At 40.3% G+C, this 26,853-nt stretch overlaps 2 protein-coding genes across 2 annotated transcripts in view; one reads left to right on the top strand and one right to left on the bottom strand.

Moving 5' to 3' along the window:
* The window catches only part of LOC141343542 (uncharacterized), a gene marked incomplete at its 5' end in the record, with an annotated part of 269,291 nt that overhangs the window by 135,398 nt on the left and 107,040 nt on the right, over nucleotides 1–26,853 (bottom strand). The gene's annotated exons all lie outside the window — the stretch shown is intronic.
* Nucleotides 1,826–26,853, top strand: part of LOC141341850 (uncharacterized) — a 46,328-nt gene continuing 21,300 nt past the window's right edge. Inside the window, exons 1-13 of the mRNA XM_073846435.1 lie at nucleotides 1,826–2,306; nucleotides 3,879–4,855; nucleotides 7,407–7,442; nucleotides 7,758–7,929; nucleotides 9,423–9,565; nucleotides 10,756–10,852; nucleotides 11,477–11,611; nucleotides 11,927–12,018; nucleotides 12,099–12,171; nucleotides 12,337–12,397; nucleotides 18,860–18,977; nucleotides 19,033–19,171; nucleotides 24,398–24,652. Of these exons, the coding sequence (XP_073702536.1) occupies nucleotides 2,021–2,306; nucleotides 3,879–4,855; nucleotides 7,407–7,442; nucleotides 7,758–7,929; nucleotides 9,423–9,565; nucleotides 10,756–10,852; nucleotides 11,477–11,611; nucleotides 11,927–12,018; nucleotides 12,099–12,171; nucleotides 12,337–12,397; nucleotides 18,860–18,977; nucleotides 19,033–19,171; nucleotides 24,398–24,652 (2,584 nt within the window). The 5' untranslated portion in view covers nucleotides 1,826–2,020. The remainder of the gene's footprint in view (nucleotides 2,307–3,878; nucleotides 4,856–7,406; nucleotides 7,443–7,757; nucleotides 7,930–9,422; nucleotides 9,566–10,755; nucleotides 10,853–11,476; nucleotides 11,612–11,926; nucleotides 12,019–12,098; nucleotides 12,172–12,336; nucleotides 12,398–18,859; nucleotides 18,978–19,032; nucleotides 19,172–24,397; nucleotides 24,653–26,853) is intronic.

Raw genomic sequence — 26,853 nt, forward strand, 5'->3', positions numbered from 1 at the left:
AAAAGCTGAGTGATGTGAAAATAAACGTGAACCCTTATGTAACAGTGCAGGTCTCCAGTCTAAAATTTGAGAGCAGCGCCACCAAGTTCCTCAGATGGTGGCACCAAAAGCATATTTGGTAGCACTTGGGGCTGGTGTGAGAGGAATTATATATATATATAAAAAATACTACCGTTTTGCTCTTTTAATAAGAGCAGTTACAAATAATATTATTATGTTTATTTCTTGGTAATACATATTTGACAGTAGAGCAATGTAATTGTACTTTTATTAACATCAGTAACAAGCAAAATCTAAAATTTCTACACAGAAAAATGTATATGTCCTACTCTTACTAAATGTACCAAGGTTTTTTTTTTATTTATTTATTTATTTTTTTTTTTTTAAGTATTATAGAAAACTGACCAACAACTTTAGTGATTATAATTGATGTGCGATTCAGATGTAAAGTCAAGTTTGGTGTTTTGGGACTTTTTTACTACATACACAAAACAGTTAATATAAATGTAAAAAAAAAAAAAAAAATTAACAGTGATTTTAGGTTTTCAAAACAGCAAAAAGTAGAAATAAATGACTAATAAGCCAATACGTTCTCCTCTGCTGCCATCTACTGGTTATAGTGGTACATTTTATTTAATCCCTTAATTTTCCCCCTTGGGCAGGTAGGTGTTTGTTATGAATAAATTGTTGGTTTCATGGTCAAAAAAATATGATCTTACCATTTAAAAAATATCACAAAAGTCACATCTATTTTTTTCCAAAGTACTGTCATGTTATATCAGGATTCTTGCCTCAATGTCAGCCTAAAGGCTTCATTTAAATAATGAAGGGTGCATGGAATAACTCAATTTTATACATATTGTTTTATTTCGGCCTATATTAAAAGATCACACACTCACCAAGCACTTGGGCGTTTTCACATCGGGATGGGCATTTTTAATTAAAAAGAAAAGCACTTAAGCTCTAGGCTTTTTACTTTCTGAAGTTTCCAGATATTTTGTTGTGTCTAGATCATGAGAACGTATGATGATTAACAAAAAATAATGTGCACAGGTATGGAAACAAAGTTGCTTTTAAGTCTTGCATCTTTGGAAGCAGAGCCGATTGAAATTTGATTTCATTTAGATTAAAATTAATTTAGATACGATTTAGTTAACTCTGTATTCTTAAAGAGGTTTTGTGATTAATGAAACCAAAAGATGAAGATTACTAAAACTGTTAGCGATTAACCTCATTCTTGTGTCTATACATAAAGAAGGCCTTCCTTTACCTCGAATGAAATCTACTGGTTTCTATGCATCAGCACTGTTTGAATGCTTTTGCTTACTTGGGCTTTTCAGGAGATTAATGGTTTAGAATTATGCGATTGCAAAAACCAGCTTCTTTAAACCAGTTACAATGTGGCGATTTTAAGTAGTAGTCAATAATTATTATTTTACTACTCTGAGTGCCTCTCACACATTGATCTTAATTTCAATATTTACATGCTGCAATGGTGTGTGATTTTCACTGAAATATTGAATAATTTGCTTATTTTTCTTCTCTAACCCTCACTCACAAACACTGTTGAGGCTGATCAAATCATGAGGATTTGTTTTAAACAGAATCAAGTATAATCAATGTGACTATATCCATTTATACATCAAGTTATTTTACTATTATAATCATGCATTGCCTATGTAAAGGAGCTGTATTGAAAGAATAAACAAACAAAAAATGAATAAATTAAACAGCGTGTTATTTTTCCTCTTCTCTACGCTTCGCTCTCCAGTCCAGCGGATGGCGCTAAAACACATTTCTAACACCTCAGAGGAAGACTTTTAGCTTCACCACACTCTCTGTTGTTTTATCGCGATGCTGGTTTAATACATTACAAACTGTTTTAAATGTTGTTTTTGTAAATCGAAAAAGTGCCGTTTTTGAATCTGATCAGATAAATACCTGTAATATTCTCATTTTTTTGAAGCAAACAGGAATATCTGGAGGAGCTTAAATTGAACTGAGATCTGCTGCTGTGAAGATGGTGTTTGTTAAAGAGGAGAGTGAGGAGAACACGAGTGAACCAGAACCCTTGATAATAAAACAAGAAGAACCAGAACCCTGGAGAATAAAAGAGGAACCAGAAACCTGCAAAATAAAACAAGAGGAACCAGAACTCCTGATAATAAAAGAAGAGGAATCAGGACTCCTGATAATAAAACAAGAGGAACCAGAACTCCTGATAATAAAAGAAGAGGAATCAGGACTCCTGATAATAAAACAAGATGAACCAGAACTCTTGAGCATAAAACAGGAGCAACAAGGAGGTTGGTGTTTATTCTTCATTCATCTTTAATGACTTTTGTCGTACATTAGGCTTACAAAGCTTTAATAAAAGTTAAGAGTTATAAAGTTTCAAGCAGTATAAGATTCAGTTTGTTGTAGCAGAAACAACATTTAGACCAAAGCAATCTGTTTATTAATGTAGATGGAGCAGCAAATGATGGATGACATTATTTTTTTCAGTAAAATGTATGTTAGATAACTGGAAAACCCATCCACAACTTATTTTCAACGAGAAAAAATAGAATTTGCATGCAATATTGTTAATAAAAGTCCATTTTGTATGGTTCCCAACTCAAGCTCAATGCTTTAGTGTCAAATGTGTATTGCTAAGAAATAAATGTGTAATATTATTAGCGAAGACATTTTTTAATGCAAAACAATAGTCATTTCAAGATTAACAAACTTGTTTCTGGTGCCACTTCTAACATATTTAACTTCTTACATATTTTACCAGTAAGGGACACTTTCTATGAAGTGGGTACATTTTTTTCAATAATATTCTGTCTTTTTTTTTATGTGTGTGTGTGTGTGTGTGTGTGTGTGTGTGTGTGTGTGTGTGTGTGTGTGAATAAAACATATTTAACCCTTAAATGCATGACTGTTTCTCCAATCACTATTACATATTTGTGTCTATAGCAACCCAGACATTTATATCAAGCATGAATGGTCTCTAAATGCTGCAATAGCAAAAAACTCTTGATATTTTAAGAACTATTACAGAAGAATAAAACAGAGCATATTTCATTACCTTTGGAATCCTAAAAGCCTTCTGTTTGAGCAGATTATTTTACCATCGCTATCATTGTCAGAGCGCACTTCCACAGTACATTCAGCATCCGGCTCATATTTGCAAAACTATCGTTTTCAATGACTTAAAATCATTATTTTGTTAACTGGCTGCTTATGCACTACATCCACCATCAAATGACAGTCACTTTTATATTTTATGCTGACGATATTCTTTTGTTTTATGCCTGTGATAATTACCAGTGAAACATCTCATTATTATTGTCTATGAAACAGTGCCACCTCTGGGGGTCAATTACATGTATTTAGTCATCAGATATTTACATATTTCTGTGCATGAAAAATATACTTGCACCATTACACACCTTGGGTTTCTAGCGACCCAATACACTTTTAACAAAAAATGAGTCAGAAAACATTGATTATTTTATATTTTATTATTTTTTCTTGTTTTATTTTTCATAATGAATAGATTGAGAAATATTAAGAAAGGTAATGCCAAACTTAAAAAAATGAAGGAGGGAGAGTGAATGATGTCCTGGGTTGCTAAAGACCCAATGTATGCATGTATGTAATAGTTCTTCCTATGGAAGCATGGGTTTTTGCCGATAACGTTTGAAAATAATAATTAAAAAATCAACGCATCTCATTTATGGAAAAATTCCAAGGACTAAAAAAAAAGTATAAAAATAACCAAAATATTGTATAACAATTATCTGCTAGTTATATTAGGCTTCATTTTATGTTCACATTTCTCTGCTATTTTTGAGTTACTGAAAATGAACCAATATTATTATTATTTTTAGAGTTGATTGAAGAAAATGATGAGAATGAAGAACTGAGTGAAGCTGAAGAGCAAAGGCATGTCAGAAAATCACCTGGAGAAAAACCGTTGAGTTGCTCTCAAATCAAACAGAAAGGTTTTAAGAAAAGAAGAGACAAAAAATTGTTCACCTGCCCTCAGTGTGGAAAGAGTGTCTCAAGAAAATCAAGTCTTGAGCGTCACATGCACATCCACACTGGAGAGAAACCTTATGAGTGTTCACACTGTGACAAGAGATTCAGTCGGTCATCATATCTGAAAACACATGAGAGGATTCACACTGGAGAGAAACCTTATGAGTGTTCACACTGTGACAAGAGATTCAGTCGGTCATCATATCTGAAAACACATGAAAGGATCCACACTGGAGAGAAACCTTATCAGTGTTCACACTGTGACAAGAGATTTAGTCAGTCAACAACTCTGAAATCACATGAAATTATCCACACTGGAGAGAAACCGCACACATGTGATCAGTGTGGGACGAGTTTCAGCCTAAAAGGACTACTTGCAGCACACATGAGAGTTCATACTGGAGAGAAACCACATTCATGTAATTTGTGTGGAAAGAGTTTCTTACGTCTACAACATTTGAAAGAACATCAGAAAACACACGCTGATGTGAGAGACTACATGTGCTTTGAGTGTAAAAAGACTTTCACTACAGCACACAGTTTAAGACTGCATGAGAGGCTTCACTCTGAAGATAATCCTTACAAGTGTTCACTCTGTGACAAGAGATTCAATCAGTCAGGATATCTGAAAACACATGAGAGGATTCACACTGGAGAGAAACCATATAAGTGTTCACATTGTGACAAGAGATTCATTCAGTCAGGAAATCTGAAAATACATGAGAGGATTCACACTGGAGAGAAACCGTATCACTGCACTGCATGTGGGAAGTGTTTTAAATATTTATCTTCTCTAAAATATCATAGGAAATACAAACACAGTAAATAAATAATCTTCAGATCCAGGACTTTCTGTCATGACACTGGGTTGCAAGCTTTTCCCTCCTTCTCCAGAGGGCGCTATTTCCCTTCCTCCCACACTTCACTCCCCTGATTGTGATCATGACACTCGTCTCACCCACACCTGTTCACAATTATACGGACTATAAAGCTGCTCATCTCCCACTCCTCATTCTGGCTGCATTGTCTTCTTTACCGTCTGTCTCTGTGTTTCCTGGATCCTGTCTCATAGACCTGGTTTACAGTTCTGTTTATTTTGTGTTTGTATTCAAGTTGTGTTGTACTGTGTTGGCCTTTTGCATATTATATATTGTTTATATTAAAAATTACTTACCTGCGCTTGGACCCAGACCTCATCTCTCACGTGACACTTTCAGGTCTCATTAAATGTGACACAACCAAGCAATAAAATATTACAAGTCATTACAAGCGACAAGGGCTGCCCCGACTAAAGATGTTCCTAGTCGAATAGCAATATTCCTAGTCGAATAATCGTTCATTTATGATATTAGTATAATAATCTGTGTATATACAGGGAAAGGTATAGTCCAAGTTTAACATTTCCATATGACAGAAAATGCTAAAGCATGATATTAGCGCGATCAAAATGAAAATTAAACGCTTTACTATTCTGCTTTAATCGCTTAAAGTATACAGCGTTTACGGACACAAAAATCAGTGGCCGGAACGTTATAGGCTAATGACAGCCTAATATAAAAACAGCAATCAGACTGCCTGTGCATTTTAATAATTTATTATCAAAAATACAAACTGTAACAGTTACATGTCAAAAAAAAAAACTGTTTTGAATAAAATAAAATTAAATTCGTTCTTTAAAATAAATCAAATAAACTTATTAGTAGGTATACCTAACTTTGGCCTAGTACAAAACAAGACAAAAAAAAAAATAAAAAATAAAATTAAATACTGTAGCAAAAACGCTGTTTGGTATAAAAATACAGTGAAAAAATATTATTTTTATATATTTCAAACGGGAAATTAACAAAAAAAGCCAAAGACAAATCTTAGAGTAAAACACAAGGCGGCAAAAAAATTAACTGCCTTAGTTGTTCTAATCAATTTAATGAAATACTATTTAAGCCAAAATGTGGAACAAATGATTTAAAGAACACTAATAGACATACAAATCAAAAATATCAGAGCAAAGCCGCAAACTGTCATTAAGACGACGGATTATTGAAACAACAAATTGCAAACATCAGACTAATTTTTATAACAGAATTAAAAACAACTTCTGCATTATATAAAAACGAATAAATAAAAATAATATTTATTTTTTACAGCCTACCCGTTATAAAAATGTCCGTTTTTTTTATGTATAGCCTAACAGATAGCAAACAGAAACACTACAAAAAGGAAATTAAGCATGCTTACCTAATATTTCAATTCTATTTTATTTTTTTCATATTACATGAGAGGAACACCAGCTTGTCCACAATGTTGGGAAGAAAGGAGCTTCTCGACTTGTTCACAATGAAGCCGGCCTTTGAAAAGATGTGCTCTGACGGAGTGGATGTGGAAGCGATACACTGGAGGCGTTTAGCTGCTTAAGCGAGCTCTGGATATCGATGTTCATATTTTGGCACCATGCCAATTGTCCCGAATCAACCTTTGTTTTATCTGCCTAGTACATTTTTATTTCATCCTTGTTTTCTGGATGCTCCTCCTCATCAGTGGCTATCAGTATGGATATCTTGGACTGCGTTTCCATTTTCTGTTCGGGCTCACCCCAGCTAACAAAATTACGTAACTGTTACGTAGCTGCAACGTAATCTGGTGACCAAAGTTTCGTCGTGGCAACTGGAAAAGTGAAAGGTGCCTATACGTCGCCACAACGTAACTTTGTGACGTTGCCAGTAAGTAACTGCAACGTCATGGCGATCTTGTGGATCTATAGTCGTGTGTTGGTAAACTAGTTACGTTGTGGCAACCGGAAAAGTGAAAGGTGCCTATACGTTGCCACAACGTAACTTTGTGACGTTGCCAGTAACTGCGGACTCGTCGTGGATTAATAGTTGTGTGCTGGTAATCAGTTGGTAATTTTGTATTATTATTTATTTTCTATGGGTGGACTTGCAGTAGTTAGTCTAATTAATGACCTAATTTGACCAAACTAATGTAAAGTTGTTCCAACAGCTGTGAATGATGAATACACACTCGAAATAAATTCAGTTGATTTAATTAGAGAAAAACACAAATATAAACAGTAAAATACACTGAAATTATTAACGAAAACATAGGATATACAGCGAAATATGAATGAAAGCCTTCAAGACGTTCCGTGTTCACAATCATTATAAACAGATGTGCTATACTAGCGTAACATTAGCTACCAAACATTTCAGATAATACCATAATCACAGGGGTATAAATATGAACAAATGTACTTTAAATAGACAGTGGATAATGTTACTTAACCAATCTGGTAGATGATAACCAGATACTTAACCAGATATGGTAGATGATGAAGAGGATGGCTATGAATGGTTAACGTGGTTTTTTCTTCCCGTTTGCAGGAACGATCGTCGGAGGATGTCGAAGAGGCAGACTGGGTGCTGGCTTACGGCACACACACACGCTGAATGCAGAGTTTGACTGACGAGACAGACTGACTGGAATGCAAGGCAAGACAGGTAAGTAACAACAGGTAAGTATTTTAGATCACCACTAGAATCCGATGAGGAGAGTAGAGTGAGTCCGCTTTCGCAGCAACGAGCCCGGACAATGGTGACTGTGTGCGTGTGCCTTATGAAGGTGTCGTGATTAATGAAGTGCAGGTGCTGGTGATTAGAATTCAGGTGAGAGTGATCGTTGTGTGAGTGAGGTGGAAGAACCTGGCCAATCCGTGACACTACCCCCCTCCCCAGGGCCCGCTCCTGAGGGCCGAGACCTCCGACGTCGCGGTGGTCTACCTCGTCCCCGAGGCGCTGGGAGGTCAGGATGGGTGCTGTGGAATTCCTCCAGAAGTGCAGGGTCTAAGATGTCTCCTCTGGGTACCCAGGTTCTTTCCTCTGGCCCGTATCCTTCCCAATCGACGAGGTACTCCAGCATGCCACCACGACGTCGGGACTGCAAGATCTCGCGGACGGCATAGATGGCTCCTTCTTCCAAGTTCAATGGGGGAGGGGGTTCCTCTTCATGGCCAGGTTCTGTGGAGGGAAGAACAGGAGAGTGGTAAGGTTTGAGCAGTGATACATGAAACGTAGGGTGGATCCGGTAGTGAGGTGGGAGTTGGAGCTTATACGTCACGGGGTTGACCTGTTCCTTTCTGACCGGGAGTGTATGTGGGACCTGGTATCCTCCTGCGATCCGCGATGGCCTTACCTCTGCGCACTGCCCTTTGGAGGTGGTGGTGAGCCTCGTCCCAGACTCTCTCGCTCTCCCGGAACCAGTGATCCACTGCGGGCACCTGTGATGGTTCACCATCCCAGGGGAAGAGTGGCGGTTGGAATCCTAGCACGCACTGGAATGGTGTGAGTCCTGTAGTGGGCTGCCGCAGTGAATTCTGGGCATACTCTGCCCAGCCCATAAACTGGATCCAGGAGTTCTGGTGACCATGACAAAAGGTCCGCAGGAACCGTCCCACCTCCTGGATCTTGCGTTCGGTTTGTCCGTTTGTCTGAGGGTGGTATCCCGACGAGAGGCTTATGGTCACACCTAGGAGTTGGAAGAAGGCTTTCCAGACTCTGGAAATGAACTGGGGTCCTCTATCCGATAAAATGTCTTCGGGGAGTCCATAATACCTGAAGACGTGGTTAAAGAGTAGTTGGGCCGTTTCTAAGGCTGTGAGAAGCCCTTTCAGTGGGAGGAGACGATAGAACTTCGAGAAACGATCCACAACGACTAGAATGCAAGTGTTCCCATCTGAAGGGGGAAGATCCGTCATATAATCCACTCCTAGGTGCGACCAGGGACGGTTTGGGACAGGCAAGGGATGGAGCTTTCCTGCCGGCAGGTGACGGGGACTCTTGGAGATGGCACATTCCTTACATCCTTGGACGTAACGCCTCACATCCCTTGCCATTTCTGGCCACCAGAAGCGTTCTGATAGCAGCGAGAGGGTGTTGTTGGCCCCTGGATGCCCAGTGCCCAGGGAGGTGTGCGTTGCGTGGATGAGATCTACCCGTTGTTCCCTAGGGATGAATTGGCGTCCGGGGGGACAACCCAGCGGAGATCTGGCTGTCGGAGTGGCGACGGCTGGGGGACTAGACCAGTGGATAGGTGCGACGAAGAGGTGTTCCGGGAGGATAGGTGTGGATGTTTCGGGGGAATCCTGGTTATCATGAAGTCGTGAGAGGGCATCGGCACGGATGTTCTTTGAGCCTGGTCGGTAGGTGATTTTGAAATGGAATCTGGAGAAGAAGAGGGCCCAGCGTGCCTGCCGTGGACAAAGTCTCTTGGCGTCACGGAGATACTGCAAGTTCTTATGGTCTGTGATGACTTCAAAGGGATGTTGTGCTCCCTCCAGCCAGTGCCGCCACTCCTCCAGGGCGAGCTTGATGGCCAGTAGCTCCCGGTTTCCAATGTCGTAGTTCTGCTCCGCCGGGTTGAGCTTTCTGGAAAAGTAGGCACACGTGTGGAGACGTGGAGGAGTACCGTGACGTTGGGAGAGTACAGCTCCGACACCAGTGGTGGAAGCATCCACTTCGACGATGAACGGAAGATCAGGATCTGGGTGAATGAGTAGTGGAGCTTGGGTGAATGCGGCCTTGAGGGACTGGAAGGCTGCGGCAGCTTCAGGAGTCCACTGGAGTGTCCGTGACTTGCCTTTGAGGAGATTCGTGAGTGGGACTGTGATGAGACTATAGTTCTGGATGAAACGTCTGTAGAAATTTGCGAAACCGAGGAATCTCTGTAACTCCTTAATGCTGGTGGGTTCTGGCCAGGAGACAACTGCTGAGACTTTCCCCTCGTCCATGCGGACCCCTTTCCAATCTATGACGTATCCAAGAAACTGAACAGACTGGAGGTGGAATGAGCATTTTTCGGCCTTGAGGTACAGTTGGTGCTCACGTAATCTCTGGAGGACCTCCGCAACGTGGAGGCGATGGTCGGCCTCGCTCCGGGAGTAGATCAAAATATCGTCAATATAGACGATGACAAAACGGTTTAGAAACTCCCGGAGCACCTCGTGGATAAAGTTTTGAAATACGGAGGGGGCGTTGACCAGACCATAGGGCATAACGAGATATTCATAGTGGCCAGTTGGGGTCACAAACGCGGTCTTCCACTCGTCCCCCTCACGTATTCTCACGAGGTTATACGCGCTGCGGAGGTCCAGCTTCGTAAATATCCTGGCCGATCGGAGCTGTTCCAGGGCCGCAGAGACGAGAGGAAGTGGGTACCGGAATTTGATGGTGCCTTGGTTGAGGATCCGGTAATCTATGCATGGCCGCAGCCCTCCACCCTTCTTGGCCACGAAGAAGAAACTGGATGTTGCGGGTGAGGTAGATGGACGGATGTATCCCTGGGCCTGAGCTTCTTGCACGTACTCCTCCATGGCCTTAGTCTCCGGAAGCGACAACGGGTAGATCTTGCCCTTGGGCAGTGGAGCATCCGGAACCAGGTCAATGGCGCAGTCCCATGGCCGATGTGGAGGTAGCTGGGAAGCTCTCTTGGGGCAGAACACATCCTGGAAGGACGAGTAGCATTCTGCGATCTGGACGGACTGTTTTTCGACTGGACTTTCGACTGACGTGACGTAGACTGGTAAGGGTTTTCGGACAGGACGTGGAAGTTCTGGGAAACAAGTAGCAGCACACTCGGGCCCCACTTCAAGATCTCGCCGTTGCCCCAAGAGAGGATGGGATCGTGCTTCACCAGCCACGGGCGCCCTAAGATGATGTCCATTGAGGCACCCTCCAGAACCAGAAACTGAATGGCTTCCTTGTGGAGGACTCCAATACGCAGGTTGATGCTCTCAGTTTTACGATGTACTCTGGTACGGCTGGTGGATTTGCTGGTAATAGGCTCTATTTGGTATACTGAGGTAGAGGCTTTGGTTCGGAGTTGGAGCTGGCGACAGAGGTTGCCCGAGATGAAGTTCCCGGCTGACCCGGAGTCGATGAGGGCCGTGACTGTAACAGAGAATGACAAAGAAGACAACTGAACATTGGTAGTTTGGGGATAGAGATTTTCTACCTCGGAGCACAGACCACTCACCAAGGAACGAGCAGGACGGATGGGGCAGTTGAGACGGACATGTCCGCTGGCCCCACAGTACAGACATAGACCCCGGGTCAGCCTTCTCTGTCGCTCAGCGGATGACAATTTTCCAGACTCCAGGATCATAGCCTCTGGTTCTGGAGGAGCGGCTGAGTCAGGCGAGCGGAGGAGTGCAGTAGCTGCGGTGTCAGTATCGTGAAGATAAGACTGTATTCGGTCTGAACAATGAAGTGACTGGTGAATGAATCTTTCTAGCCCCATGGAATCGTCGAGTGCTGCTAACTGAAGTCTTGACTTCGGTTCCAAGCCGAGCCAGTATGTCGTTAAGAGCGATCTCTCATTCCATCCGCTGGCAGCTGCTAAAGTACGGAAACGTAAAGCATATTCCTGAGTTGTCATACTCCCTTGACGTAAATGATAGAGCTGCTCTCCGGCGGAGATCGCTTCATCCGAACTTCCAAAGACCTCTTTAAAGTGCGCAATGAAATTTTGGATGGTGCTGGTCGCTGGCCCGGCTTGGCGCCAGATGGTGTCCGGCCACTTCAGAGCAGGTTCTGTAAGCAAAGAAGTAATGAAGGCTATTTTAGACTGATCCGTAGGGTATAACTCCGGCTGCATAGTGAAAATCAGCGAGCACTGAAGGAGAAATCCGCTGCACTCCTCCGCCCCGCCTGAGTAGGGCGCTGGTCGGGCCATGGGACTGGAAGGAACGGGTGTCGAAGAAGTGCTGGGTGCCGGTGGAGCAGTGGGACGCGGTGTTGAGGGATTGCTGGTGGTTGTTCCCATCAAAACTTTACGTAATGAATCCACAAGTTCTTGAAACGGATCCATCGCTCTGCTGGTGCTGTTTGCGGTTCTGGGCTTCTGTTAGGGAAGCAGACTGACAAACAGGTGAGTGATATAACTGGTAAAGTTTTATTTGCACAAAGCAGAGCAGATGCAGAAGATGGCGTGCAGGACCGGGTAAGTATAACTGTGCAGATGGTAGATGATGAAGAGGATGGCTATGAATGGTTAACGTGGTTTTTTCTTCCCGTTTGCAGGAAAGATCGTCGGAGGATGTCGAAGAGGCAGACTGGGTGCTGGCTTACGGCACACACACACGCTGGATGCAGAGTTTGACTGATGAGACAGACTGACTGGAATGCAAGGCAAGACAGGTAAGTAACAACAGGTAAGTATTTTAGATCACCTCTAGAATCCGATGAGGAGAGTAGAGTGAGTCCGCTTTCGCAGCAACGAGCCCGGACAATGGTGACTGTGTGCGTGTGCCTTATGAAGGTGTCGTGATTAATGAAGTGCAGGTGCTGGTGATTAGAATTCAGGTGAGAGTGATCGTTGGGTGAGTGAGGTGGAAGAACCTGGCCAATCCGTGACAGGCAGAAGATATGGTGTTGCCCAGTCTGTCTCATTATTTCAACGTTATCCTTAAAACTAGTTAAGAAATAAAAAGTTTCAAGTCTCAGAAAGTGTATTTTCCTTTCTTGTGAACATCCTGTGCGAGCGGAGTGTCAGTTGCGTTGTGGTGGAGGCGCGGACGTATGTCACGTGATCGACGTCACTATAATTAGCTTTTTTAAAATCACTTTCTTTATTAAACCTTTTCATTGTTAAATACATTAACAATAAATACAAGCAGCATATATAATAAACAAAATTATACTAATATTAATAAAAATAAAATAATAATTAAAATAATTAAAAAAGCTAATTATTAACACAAATTTAATTAGTTTTATATCGCTCTTCCTTTTCAAAATATTTTATGGATTGAAATAAAATTCTAAACATTACCATAAAACAAGCAGAAACGTTTACAAACCTACATTTGTGTGTATATATAAAACAACATAATTATTGCACAGAAAATCTCGTACTGTATATTAAGCAATATTCCGACTTGGTGAATAGAACATTTTATCGAAAATAAGGGAACTTTCAATCTTGTGTCTAACATTTATTTACACTTTTTAAATAGCAAATTATGGTAATCTGAGCATATAAAGAATGTTTAAATGATTGTCATGAAATTACGTGCATGAAGTTACTAATAAGTCATGAAGTAACTTAGTTACTAATATATTACTAATAGAAATACGTATCTGGGACGTCCTAAGTAGTATTACGACGTTAGGAGGATGTACTGACGACGTTGTGAGTTGGTAATTTGATGGTAATAAAGTTACGGGCATGCGACGTCGTAGTTACGTTGCCAGTAAGTCATAAAGTTACCAATATATTACCAATAGAGTACGTATCTGGGACGTCCTTGGTAATAACACAACGTTAGGAGGACGTACTGACGACGTTGTGAGTTGGTCATTTGATGGTAATAAATTTATGGGCATGCGACGTCGTGGTTACGTTGTCAATTGGTAATTCATGGAATGACCAAAAATGACCAACACATTACGTAACTGTTACGTCGTGTGTTAGCAGGGACCCTCCTCTTCAGGGCTAACGCTGTCATGATCACTTTCTGGCGCAGCTTCTGTAGATAAACTTACATCTCGTGTCAATTTCAGATTGCACTGCATCAGCCAGACACCTCTCCCACAAGTGCGCTTTGGTATACCGTGAGGCATGGGATCGCGATGATCTCTCGCTGCTTTGATGTCATACACTGACTGTGCTGCCCCTGATTGCGTAATTTCACGTGATTTTTTTTGTGACTAACCGACTAATGAAAATGTATTCGACCAAGCCCTCTTCATATCGACTAACGTTTTGTCGACTATTTGGGGGCAGCCCTACAAGCGACATGAGAAAGAAACATTATCTAAAGTTTTCACAATGAATACATTTCATCTTCATCAAATGGGCCCTTTTTCGTAAAGGAGAAAATAACCTAAAGGAAATCTGGGAGGACGTATAAATATAAGAAGTATACTGCCAAAAATAGGTCAGATAAAGAATTTCATTGGATTTTTTTGTGTATATCTGAGACTTGATTGAATCATAATGTTCTTATTGACCTAATTAATGTATCAGGATATACTTGTTATAAGAGAGATAGGGTCAGTGGAAGGAGTGGTGGTGTTTTAATTTATATAAGGGAGCATTTTAGATGTTTACAATTTGAATTAAAGGTGAACAAGAGTGTTTGGGATTTAATTTTATTCTTTCCGCTGTGAATGTATGCTGTTTGGCGATTTTAATATTAATTGGATGGTTAAAAATCTTAAATCACAATTGAAATCAAGTATGGAGAAATTTAATTTTAAACAATGATTGATAGACCCACTCGAATCACAAGAAAAAGTGAAACTCTTATAGATCTGATTTTCACGAATAGACCAGAGAGGGTAATGAATATATATAGTCTTATTATGACTATATAGATATGTTTCGGGTCCCCGCTACGGTAGCAGAAACAATCAGGAATGTTTACAAAACAAGCGGGAACCCAGTGTGCCTGTAGCTTTCCCTATTTCTGTTTTAATATGTGATAGAAAGTCTAAGGCTCTTTCAAATCGTACAGTTCACACATCTAATCTGAGGCTTATTAGGCATCAAACTAAGATTGCTCTAGAGACAAAAAGTGATGCGATCAAGCTAGCATTTTTAAATGTTCGCTCACTAAAAAATAAATCACTTCTGATCAATGATTTTATAACCACAAACAACCTGGATTTTATGTTTTTAAATGAAACATGGTTAGAAGACAATTCCAGTGCGACAATCCTAAATGAAGCAATTCCTTCTAATTTCACTTACATGAATGTCTGCAGAGCTGTTAAAAGAGGTGGTGGTGTTGCTGCTCTATTTAAAGATGTCTATGAATGCAAACAAGTGTCATTTGGTCAGTACTTGTCTTTTGAATATCTAGGGATTTTACTGAAAGGTATTCCACGCATTCTGTTTATCATTATTTACAGGCCCCCAAAATACTCTCCAGCCTTTGTTGAAGAGTTCACAGAACTGCTATCAATGGTTTGTTCAGAGTTTGACTGTTTTGCTATTGCAGGGGATTTTAATGTTCACATAGACAATGCAGAAAGCAAAACTACAAAAGAAATTATAACGGTTTTGAACACGTTTGACCTGATTCAGCATGTGCATGGGCCCACACACAATCGTGGACACACTCTTGATTTATTCATCAGTAAGGGTCTAAACATTTCATCCACTGTTATCAAGGATGTAGCACTATCTGATCACTTCTGTATTTTCTTTGATATATTGATCTCTGCTACCACTGAATCTAGATCAGTCTCTGTCAGGAAGAGATGCATTAACGATAACACGAGTGTGCTATTTATGAAGGCTATATCTTCAATGCCAAGCATTTCTGCAGACTCTGTTGATTTTCTCCTGGAGTCCTTTAACTCAAAAGTTAAGAATGTCATTGATGACATCGCACCTGTGAAGGTCAGACAGATGACTGGCAAAAAATCACCGTGGAGAAAGTCAACAGCAGTACAGAGTATGAAAAGACAATGCAGGAAAGCTGAGCGGATGTGGCGGAAGACAAAACTTGAAATTCACTATAGCATCTATAAAGACAGCCTTCATGCTTTCAATGTTGAACTAGGTAAAGCTAGACAAACATTCTTCTCGAACCTTATAAACAGCAACTTAAACAACACTCGCACTCTTTTTGCTACCGTTGAGAGACTAACAAACCCCCCTAGTCAGATCCCTAGTGAACTGCTCTCTGACAGCAAGTGCGATGAGTTTGCTTCCTTCTTTTCTGAGAAGATCAATAATATCAGAAAGACAATTAGCACACCCTCAAGTTATGCAGAGGTCAGACAGATTCGACCGCAATTTCAAAAAGAAGTCATTATGTCTACTTTTGAAGAAATCGATAGCAACATTTTGGAAGAAACAGTAAAGCACCTCAAATCGTCAACCTGCCCCCTTGACACACTTCCCACATCTTTTTTCAAAAGTGTGCTTAGCTGTTTAGAAGCAGATCTTTTAGAAGTGGTGAACACCTCACTTCTTTCTGGGACTTTTCCAAACTCCCTGAAAACTGCAGCTGTTAAGCCCCTTCTGAAAAAGAAAAATCTTGATAACACCATACTGAGCAACTATAGACCAATTTCAAATCTTCCGTTCATAAGCAAGATTATCGAAAAGGTTGTTTTTAATCAGCTGAATCACTACATAAACTCAAATGGATACCTGGACCATTTCCAATCTGGCTTCAGACAACATCATAGCACAGAGACAGCGCTCATAAAGATAATAAATGATATTCGCCTAAATTCAGATTCTGGAAAAATATCAGTGCTGGTATTACTAGATCTCAGTGCTGCGTTCGACACTGTCGATCATAACATTCTTTTAGATAGATTGGAAAACTGGGTCGGGCTTTCTGGGATGGTTCTAAATTGGTTCAGGTCATACTTAGAAGGGAGAGGCTATTATGTGAGTATAGGAGAACATAAGTCTAAGTGGACGTCCATGACATGCGGAGTCCCACAAGGCTCAATTCTAGCGCCGCTGTTGTTCAGCCTGTATATGCTCCCACTAAGTCAAATAATGAGAGAGAACCAAATAGCATATCACAGCTATGCAGATGATACCCAGATTTACCTAGCCTTATCACCAAATGACTACAGCCCCATTGACTCTCTCTGCCAATGCATTGATGAAATTAACAGTTGGATGTGCCAAAACTTTTTACAGTTAAACAGGGAGAAAACGGAAGTCATAGCATTTGGAAACAAAGATGAAGTTCATAAGGTAAATGCGTATCTTGACACTAGGGGTCAAAAAACAAAAAATCAAGTCAAGAATCTGGGTGTGATTCTGGAGTCAGACCTCAGTTTCAGTAGCCATGTCAAAGCAGTAACTAAATCAGCATACTACCATCTCAAAAACATTGCAAGAATTAGATGTTTTGTTTCCCGTCAAGATTTGGAGAAACTTGTTCATGCCTTTATCACCAGCAGGGTGGACTATTGTAATGGTCTCCTCACCGGCCTCCCCAAGAAGACCATTAGACAGCTGCAGCTCATACAGAACGCTGCTGCCAGGATTCTGACTAGAACCAAAAAATCAGAGCATATTACACCAGTCCTCAGGTCCTTACACTGGCTTCCAGTTATGTTTAGGATAGATTTTAAAGTACTTCTACTCGTTTATAAAGCACTCAATGGCCTAGGACCTACATACATTGCAAATATGCTCACTTTATACAAACCTAACAGACAACTCAGATCACTAGGATCGAGTCAGTTAGTAATATCAAGAGTTCACACAAAACAAGGGGAATCCGCTTTTAGCTATTTTGCCGCCCGCAGTTGGAATCAGCTTCCAGAAGAGATCAGATGTGCTAATACATTAGCCACATTTAAATGCAGACTCAAAACTCACCTGTTTAGTTGTGCATTTATTGAATGAGCACTGTGCTACGTCCGAACAGATTGCATTATTTTATGTATAATCATTTTACTGTGCAAATTAATTTTAAAATCAATTTTTCTGTTTTTTATTGTTGTTATTGTTAACCATTCCTACTGTTTTTAATTAATTTAAATCAATTTTAAAATCATTTAAAATGTTCTTCTGTTTGTGTGATTATTATTTTAAATTTTTATGACTATGATTTTATGCTATTCCTCTTATGTACAGCACTTTGAATTACCATTGTGTATGAAATGTGCTATATAAATAAACTTGCCTTGCCTTGCCTTGCCTATTACTGGTCTTTCAGATCATAATATGACACTGATCGTAAGAAAATTAACTAGAAAACGTTTACGTCATCATAATAAACGGGCAATACAATTTATGGACCAGAAACCTATGCGATGGCATCAGTGTGATGTTTTAAGAAAGCATAACCTTTTTGGTTTTGATAGCTTTGTTGATTTTAAATTCCTTAAATTGTTTTTTTTTTAAATGTCTAAAGAATCATGCATCACTGCTGTTTTCTTCTGTAATTAATCTGTAGAGCTCTAATAGGGCAAACACACGAGAGTCACTACTATTATTTACTATTAATTCTGGAAAATGTTTGCTTTTTGGGTTTTAAAATATCTCAATAAAGCTTCTGAATAAATTGAATGCCTTTATCGTCATTGTATTTTTTTTCTGCACCCAAACAAACTAGGAGCACTGCTCCTGACTGGTGTTAGAAAACAAACATACAGTATAACCACAGATAATAAATAAGACTTTAGGCTGTACATTATAATTATAAAAGTTCTTGAAACACATCTTCAGATGCATCTGAACACATCATATGATGTAACCAGGGATCCTTGGGTGTTTCGGGACTTTCAACATCAGACACTCTCGCCCAGGCGACCCAGCCATGGCTGATCAGACCACGACTTGTGTTCAGGTAGCACTCGTTGACCCCCATGGTTCTCTTTTATGGATCCAGAGCCATCTCTAGGCTTTCTAGGCTGCGTCGGTGGTGTTCTTGATGGCCCTGCTCCTTGTTGTTCCTCCAATGCCCAGACACTCTCGCCCAGGCGACCCAGCCACGGCTGATCAGACCACGACTTGTGTTCAGGTAGCACTCGCTGGCCCCCGTGGTTCTCTTTTATGGATCCAGAGCCATCTCTAGGCTTTCTAGGCTGCGTCGGTGGTGTTCTTGATGGCCCTGCTCCTTGTTGTTCCTCCAATGCCCAGTGCAGTAAAGGCTTTGTGGAGAGAACGCCCCACAAATCCTCTGCAGCCAACCTCGATAGGCATGCATCTCGCCTTCCAGCCCTGTGTTCGGCAGTCTGTGATAAAATGTTCATATTTGGTCATCTTTCTTTCGTCGGCTTCTCCCAAGCGGTCCTCCCATGGCAATATCTGGCCTCATAGTTGTTCTGACGATGTGCTGGGGCAATTTTAGCTGCTTCTCCAAATCCACAAAGAGTTTCCAGTCATTGGCTGATGCCAGGATCCCTGCTGGTGCCTTCCTCCCTGCTTGTGGCTGTTCTCCTGCCCTAACAAATGCAATTGAGCAAGTGGTATTGCTCCCTTGGCCGTCTTTGCTGATCTCTTTGCTGATGGTATCTGCAATAGATTTCAGCACTTGGTTGTGACGCCAAGTATAACGACCCTGGCCGAGCGCTGTTGGGCAGGAGCTCAGAATATGCTCCAGCGTTCCACGAGCTGGGCACAAATGGCAAGTTGGGCTGTCTGCTTTTCCCCTCATACAGAGGTTTGCTGGGCTAGGCAGGACGTCATACACTTTACGAATCAGGAATGTTATGCGGTGCGGCTCACTTTGCCAGAGCTCTGTCCAGGTGACCTTGCGGTCCATGGCCTGCTCCCACCTGGTCCAGGCCCCCTGTTGCTCTATTCCAGCTGCTCTGCTCGTCCTTCCTTCCTCCACAGCAGCTCTGACCTCTTCATCTATACGGCGGTGTTTCTCCTTCCCCTTCCACTCTCTATGTTGAGGAGGTGCTGGGAACGTCCCCAAGCCTGCTCTGCCTCGGGCCACCACTCTCACAAGCTCTTTGTGCCTCAGTCGAGCCTGTGCATCCAGCGCTCCATTTCCTCCCTGTCCTCACCAACACTCCTGCCTGGGCTACCTTTGGGTCATTGGAGTCACTATACATCAGCACCTCACGTGCCCGAGTCACTTTAAACTCCTCTTCCAGGGATTTTAGAGGCAACCGGAGCATTGTGGTGTTTCCATAGAGGGTGATTTTACTAAGACTCCTAGGCAAACCTAACCATCTCCTGAGACAGCTGCTGACCTTTCTTTCCAAGGTCTCCACCGTGGAAATGGGAACCTCAAACACAAGTAACGGCCAGAGTTTTCTTGGCAGTATACCATGTTGGTAAATCCACGCTTTAAACTTGCCAGGGAGGCCAGAATGGTCTGTTGCTCTTAACCAGCTATCCAGCTCTTGACAGGTTGACTGGACTGATGTGAAATCTCCGAGGCTGCAGTCAAAAACCTTGCCCAGGCTTTTCACCGGCTGTTCTGACAATGATGGTATCTTTGCTCCTCCAATACTGAAATGGAACCTGCCATTCTTCAGCACTAGCGAACGGGACTTGGCTGGTTTAAACTCCATCCGAGCCCACCGAATAAGCTTCTCCAGCCCTTGTAGTATCCACCTGCCTCCTGGCACCGATTGTGTGGTGACTGTCAGGTCATCCATAAATGCCCTGATCGGCGGTTGTCGGACCCCTCATCTGCTTTGGGGCCCCCGACACTCAGGCTCTGCCCATTTGACAATCATATTCATAGCCACTGAAAACAGGATCACAGAGATGGTACAGCCTGTGATTATTCCCACCTCCAGTTTGTGCCAATCTGATGTCACACTTCCTGCAGAGACTCGCATCCTGAAATGGTTGTAATAATCCAAGATCAGATCTTCAATGTGCTGTGGCACATGGTGCTTGGTCATGGTCTGGACCAGCTTATGGGGGATAGAGCCATATGCATTGGCCAGGTCTAACCAAAGTACCCTGAGGTCTCCCTTGTATTCACGAGCTTCCCGGGTGAGCTGAGTCACCACTCCCGTGTTTTCTAAGCAACCTGGGACTCAAGGACACAAGGATGTTACACTGGCCCAACTCTTCCTCCCGGAGAGGATCACTGTAAGTGCTGTGCAGATGCTGGTCAATCTCCTCTTTTGAACAGACCAACTTTCCGTCACGCTTTTGTCCCAGGAGCTGTTTAGTGAAACCAAAGGGTTTGGCAATGAACGAAGCTCTTATCCTGGATCTCTCCTTCCAGGGCGTTGCTCCTCACGGGCCTTCTTGTGCTGCTTCTTGAGTGACTTCAACTCCTGCCAGATTTTGCGGATTTTCGCTGCTCTATGGTTCATGGAGTAGGTGGTTGGAGTTGATCGCTTCGATCCACATCTCCCTTTTCTGTTGCTTCCAGCACCTTGTCGACGTCCTCGTCGATCTGCCTCCAGACTGCCATCTTACAAGCCTGTGGCCACTTGATTCGCACCTTTGCCTGAGGCAGAAGACTTGGAGGAACGGTTAGTGGCACAGGCTCTGATCCTCAGGATTACCACGCCACTTCGCCATCACCGACCATATAGCCCTTGCACCACCCACCCGAGAGACATCCCCATCACTGTTTTTTCAGTCATCTTACTTCTCAATAAATTGGTTTTCACTGCAATTGCTTCCTCATCATTTCATAGCCGTCACAATAGTAAAACGATAAATAAACAAAAATGCCACTTTATTCTCTTTTTTTCTGAAATTTCTTTTTTTCTATTCTTTTTTTTTTTTGAAAGATTTTACTCAACAGCATTGCATTACCTTATGATTTCACAAACATGTTATGAATTTTTTTAAGTGTTCTTTGCAAGCTTACACCCCCAAAGCACAGGAATTCAAAAATTCGGCTTTCTGCAGGCTCTGATCACATGCAGATCTGACAGCAGACAACCGCTGCTTCCTCAGGGCTGCAGCGCAGGTTCAATCAAGACAAAATCATGTTGTCCCCGTAAAATATTTAGACTTTTAGCATTTTGTTGCCGTGGCGACACGGCTAAATCTACGTAGGATAAACACTGGAATAAATTACCGAATGAAACTACCGTGTGAAAGCATGAAAAATAGTTTTGTTAACTGCCCCTCTCAAACTCGAGCACAATTTATTTTTAGTTATCTGCCGATCTAGATTCTTGATGCCCGATTCTGATTGTTTTACAAGCAAATAGGCTGATTCTGAAAACCTTTTTTATATATTTATTTCATGCCTAAAGCAAGGGACAAGAATGAAGGAAAATGAGTACATGAACAAGATGTTTATTTTCCCTATTATAGGTACAGCCATTTAAATTAGAGGCAACCACTGCATTTTTTAACAATTACAGTAGCCTATAAATAACAAAAAACAAACAACATATCTCTTACTAAATCGTATATGCAGCCATCATAAAAGTAAGCTACTCTTCAAAGTGCAAATAGAGGGATATACTAAATATAGGCTACTAACAACAGCCTAGATATTTTATATAACTTAATTTGAGCGCATTGTGGAGTCGCTCTTCAAACGCAGGGTATTAAAATTGCTTTTGAATGTGTGCGCGCGTTTTACTTTTTGGTTTCGTTTTAACGACCGCACGAAAATCTCGGCGGCGCTGAACGTGCTTTCTAGAGTGCGGATCGGCCGCATTTTTCTGTCCGAACCCGGCCCGCATTCGACAGAGCAGAATACGAACCCGACAGGCATTAAGGTATTTATGTCCGAGCCCGATCCCAGGCCGACATTTTTTTCTCATACTAATGACACATGCACTTTTTTGTGTGGAATGCCCGTATTTATTAAGCAACTGCAGGAAGGCGTTCGGAAATGTCAACAGATGAGAGCATCAGCGCAACACCGAATATTCGTTCAAACAAATTACTAAATAAGAAATCAGCAGCACAGTAATTAGGCTACTGACACCTAAAAGGTAGGCTATTTAAATAAAAGATGAACGAAAAAAATGGCAAGGTATTTATATTTTATATTACATATATAACGTTTGTGTGATGTCTATATATAAAATGCATATATTATTTTGAAACCCAAAATAAATGAGTCTCAGACATTATGAACAAACGTGTGTTTATTTGAACACTTCCGTCAGTGAACAAGCAGCCTACAAAACGCTAAAATAAATCAAATAAATAACACATTTAAATATGTAATAGCCTAAATAATAATGTTAAATAGTCTATTAAACAAACATTCGTTGCAAAAATTAGTAAAACCTCACCTGGACCTTGTCCGACAGCTCATTACGGCCCCGAGTCCGACTGGACCTTCTTTTTTTTTTTCTTTCTTATTAGACAGCTGCTGTTTTTAATAGCAAGTGATTACATTTATTTTCGTTTATTTAGTTTATAAAGTACATTTAGAAATACATTTGGAACACTTTTTAATTGTTGAATTCAAGTTTTTGTTTTTTAAAGTAACGACCAAGCGGCAGATTAATTTGGCACTCTCAAGTAATCACGATTTCAATTCATTTTAAAATTTAAAGCATATCACAATATGAGTTTAATCGTTTAACCTAAATGTGTGCTATATCAGGCCCATATCCAGTATTTTGTGCAGAGAGTGAATGCTGAAGCTGGCTTTGCAGGACCGGTGTGATGTGATGTGAAACTTAATTTCTGGTCATAAAGGTTTGAGTATATATCATCCGGATCTGTAAAGAAATAATTTAAACAATTCAAATCAAAAACAAAACTCTTTCATTAGCTATATGCCTAATTCATGAAGATGCTGTAGTCATAAAAGGCGGTAAAAAAAAAAAAAAATGGTGGTAATTTCGAGCCCTGAATTGCTTTGTGCGGTCTTTCGCAGTGATATTTGTAGGTAATTTGCGGTAGTCGCGGTGATTGGGTGAAATTGCAAAGCCGCAAATAAATCGAGAGGATTGGCTGAATTTGCGTGAATTGGCGCGATCGCATCATCGCGAATTTCTGGAGGGACTGATTGATATTTTATAATATATTTTGGAATGTCAAAACAGCAAAAAGTAGAAATGAATGACTAACAAGCCATACGTTCTCCTCTGCTGCCATCTACTGGTTAGTGCTAAGTTTTATTTTATCAGGTGTTTGTTTTAAATAAATCGTTGGTTTCATGGTCAAAAAAATATCCACTTACCATTTAAAATATATCACAAAAATCACATCTATTTTTTTTTCAAAGTAGCCTACTGTCAAGCTATATCAGAATTCTTGCCTCAATGTCAGCCCAAATTCTTCATTTAACAATGAAATGTGCATGAAATAACTCAGTTTATATATATATATATATATATATATATATATATATATATATATATATATATATATATATAGGCTATATAGCCTATATGTTATATTTCGACCTATATTAAAAGATCACACACTCACTTGGGCATTTCAAACAGGGATAGGTATTTTTAACTACTCAGAAAAACACTTAAGCTCTAGGCCATGTAATATTATTTTCTTTTTACTTTCAGAAGTTTCCAGATATGTCGTTGTGAAAGAAAAAAAAGTTATTTCTTCACTAACTCTCACTCACGAACACTGTTGAGGCTGATCAAAATAACTTGTGAGACTATACATTTTTTTCGCTTTTCATTTATTTTTACAGATCGGGTTTTGGTATAAAAACAAACAAAGCATTAATAAATTAAACAGCGTGTTATTTTTCCTCTTCTCTACACTTCGCGCTCCAGTCCAGCGGAAGGCGCTAAAACACATTTCTAACACCACAGAGGAAGACTTTTAGCTTCACCACACTCTCTGTTGTTTTATCGTGATGCTGGTTTAATACATTACAAACTGTTGTAAATGTTGTTTTTGTAAACCGAAAAGTGCAGTTTTCGAATCTGGTCAGATAAATACCTGTAATATTATCACCCTCACAGTTGTGACTAAGTTTTGAAGCAAACAGGAATATCTGGAGGAGCTTAAGTTGAACTGAGATCTGCTGCTGTGAAGATGGTGTTTGTTAAAAAGGAGAGTGAGGAGAACACGAGTGAACCAGAACCCTGGAGAATAAAAGAAGAGGAACCAGAACTTTTGATAATAAAACAAGAGGAACCAGAACTCCTGATAATAAAAGAAGAGGAACCAGAACTCTTGATAATAAAACAAGAGGAACCAGAACTCTTGATAATAAAACAAGAGGAACCAGAACTCTTGAGCATAAAACAGGAGCAACAAGGAGGTTGGTGTTTATTCTTCATTCATCTTTATTGACTTTTGTCGTACATTAGGCTTACAAAGCTTTAATAACAGTTAGGAGTTATAAAGTTTCAAGCAGTGTAAGATTTAGTTTGTTGTAACAGAAACAACATTTAGACCAAAACAATCTGTTTATTAATATAGATGGAGCAGCAAATGATGGAAGACATTTTTGTTTCAGTAAAATGTATGTTAGATAACTGGAAAACCCATCCACAACTTATTTTCAATGAGAAACAATAGAATTTGCATGTAATATTGTTAATAAAGGTCCATTTTGTATGGTTCCCAACTCAAGCTCAGTGCTTTACTGTCAAATGTGTATTGCTAAGAAATAAATGTGTAATATTATTAGCGAAGACATTTTTTAATGGAAAACAATAGTCATTTTATGATTACCAAACTTGTTTCTGGTGCCACTTCTAACATATTTTACTCTGAAGCCCAGTAAGGGACACTTTCTATGAAGTGGGTCCTTTTTAGTAATATTGTGTTAACTTTTTCTTTGTGTGTGTGTGTGTGTGTGTGTGTGTGTGTGTGTGTGTGTGTGTGTGTGTGTGTGTGTGTGTGTGTGTGTGTGTGAATAAAACATATTTAACCCTTAAATGCATAAATGTTTCTCCAATCACTATTACATATTTGGGTCTATAGCAACCCGGACATTTATATCAAGCATGAATGGTCTCTAACTGCTGCAATAGCAAAAAACTCTTGATATTTTAAGAACTATTACAGAAGAATAAAACAGAGCATATTTCATTACGTTTTGAATCCTAAAAGCCTTCTGTTTGATTTTACCATCGCTATCATCATCAGAGCGCACTTCCATAGTATATTCAGCATCTGGCTCATATTCGCAAAACTATCGTTTTCATTTACTTAAAATCATTATTTTGTTAACTGGCTGCTTATGCACTACATCCACCATCAAATGACAGTGACTTTTATATTTTATGCTGACGATATTCTTTTGTTTTATGCCTGTGATAATTACAAGTGAAACATCTCATTATTATTGTCTATCAAACAGTGCCACCTCTGGGGGTCGATTACATGTATTTAGTCATCAGATATTTACATATTTCTGTGCATGAAAAATATACATACACTATTACACACCTTGGGTTTCTAGCGATCCAATACACTTTTACCAAAAAATGAGTCAGAAAACATTTATTATTTTATTATTTTTTCTTGTTTCATTTTTCATAATGAATAGATTGAGAAATATTAAGAAAGGTGGTGCCAAACTTAAAAAAAAATGAAGGAGGGAGAGTGAATGATGTCCTGGGTTGCTAAAGACCCAAGGTATGCATACAAGGGTTAATAGTTATTCCTATGGAAGCATGGATTTTTGCCGATAACGTTTGAAAATAATAATTTGAAGATCAATGCATCTCATGTATGGAAAGATTCCAAGGACTAAAAAAAATTATAAAAATAACAAAAATATTGTATAACAATTATCTGCTAGTTATATTAGGCTTCATTTTATGTCCACATTTCTTTTGAGTTACTGAAAATGAACCAATATTATTATTAGTGGTGGGCCGTTATCGGCGTTAACGTGAGACTCATATCGCGCGATAAAAAAATATCGCCGTTAATCTATTCTCAAAGTTGGGTTGGGAGCTGGGTCTAAACTACGCAAGATATGATGACTTTCACCTTGATATTTTAACGCGGATGACGTATATCTAGCTGAATTGCACTGTAGGGGGCGAGAACAAGTCTTCAACTTCTGTGAAATTACCACATCAAATGAAACGCGCAGACATGGATGCAGTTAAGAAGCCGCTTCAGGGCCGGTGCGTGTGTCGCTAGACCCTTTTTACTGGGGCACGTGCCTCAGTGAAAATCTGCTGTGCCCCAGTAAAATCTCAAGTTTGAGTTATAATTTGCTTTGATAATCCCGAAATAAAGACATTAAACTATGTGCAACAACTGAATTGACGCTTCTAAAAGCAACGCAGTTTATTGGAAGATGCACGCAGATAGGCTCTCCGCACCCGCACGCCTGTGTATTTTATGGGAACGCGCACGTCGTACAGCATTTTGCGCAGAAGTACTTGGTTACACAAGTTTGTATAGTTAATTGTGTTGTAAATGCAATTGTCAAGCAGTTTGTAATGCATTTTGGAAACAGGAGATGAGCGCCTGATCTAATGCGCCACCTGGCTTGAG

Source organism: Garra rufa, chromosome 1, assembly GCF_049309525.1.
Source record: "Garra rufa chromosome 1, GarRuf1.0, whole genome shotgun sequence".
Taxonomy (NCBI): Eukaryota; Metazoa; Chordata; class Actinopteri; order Cypriniformes; family Cyprinidae; genus Garra; species Garra rufa.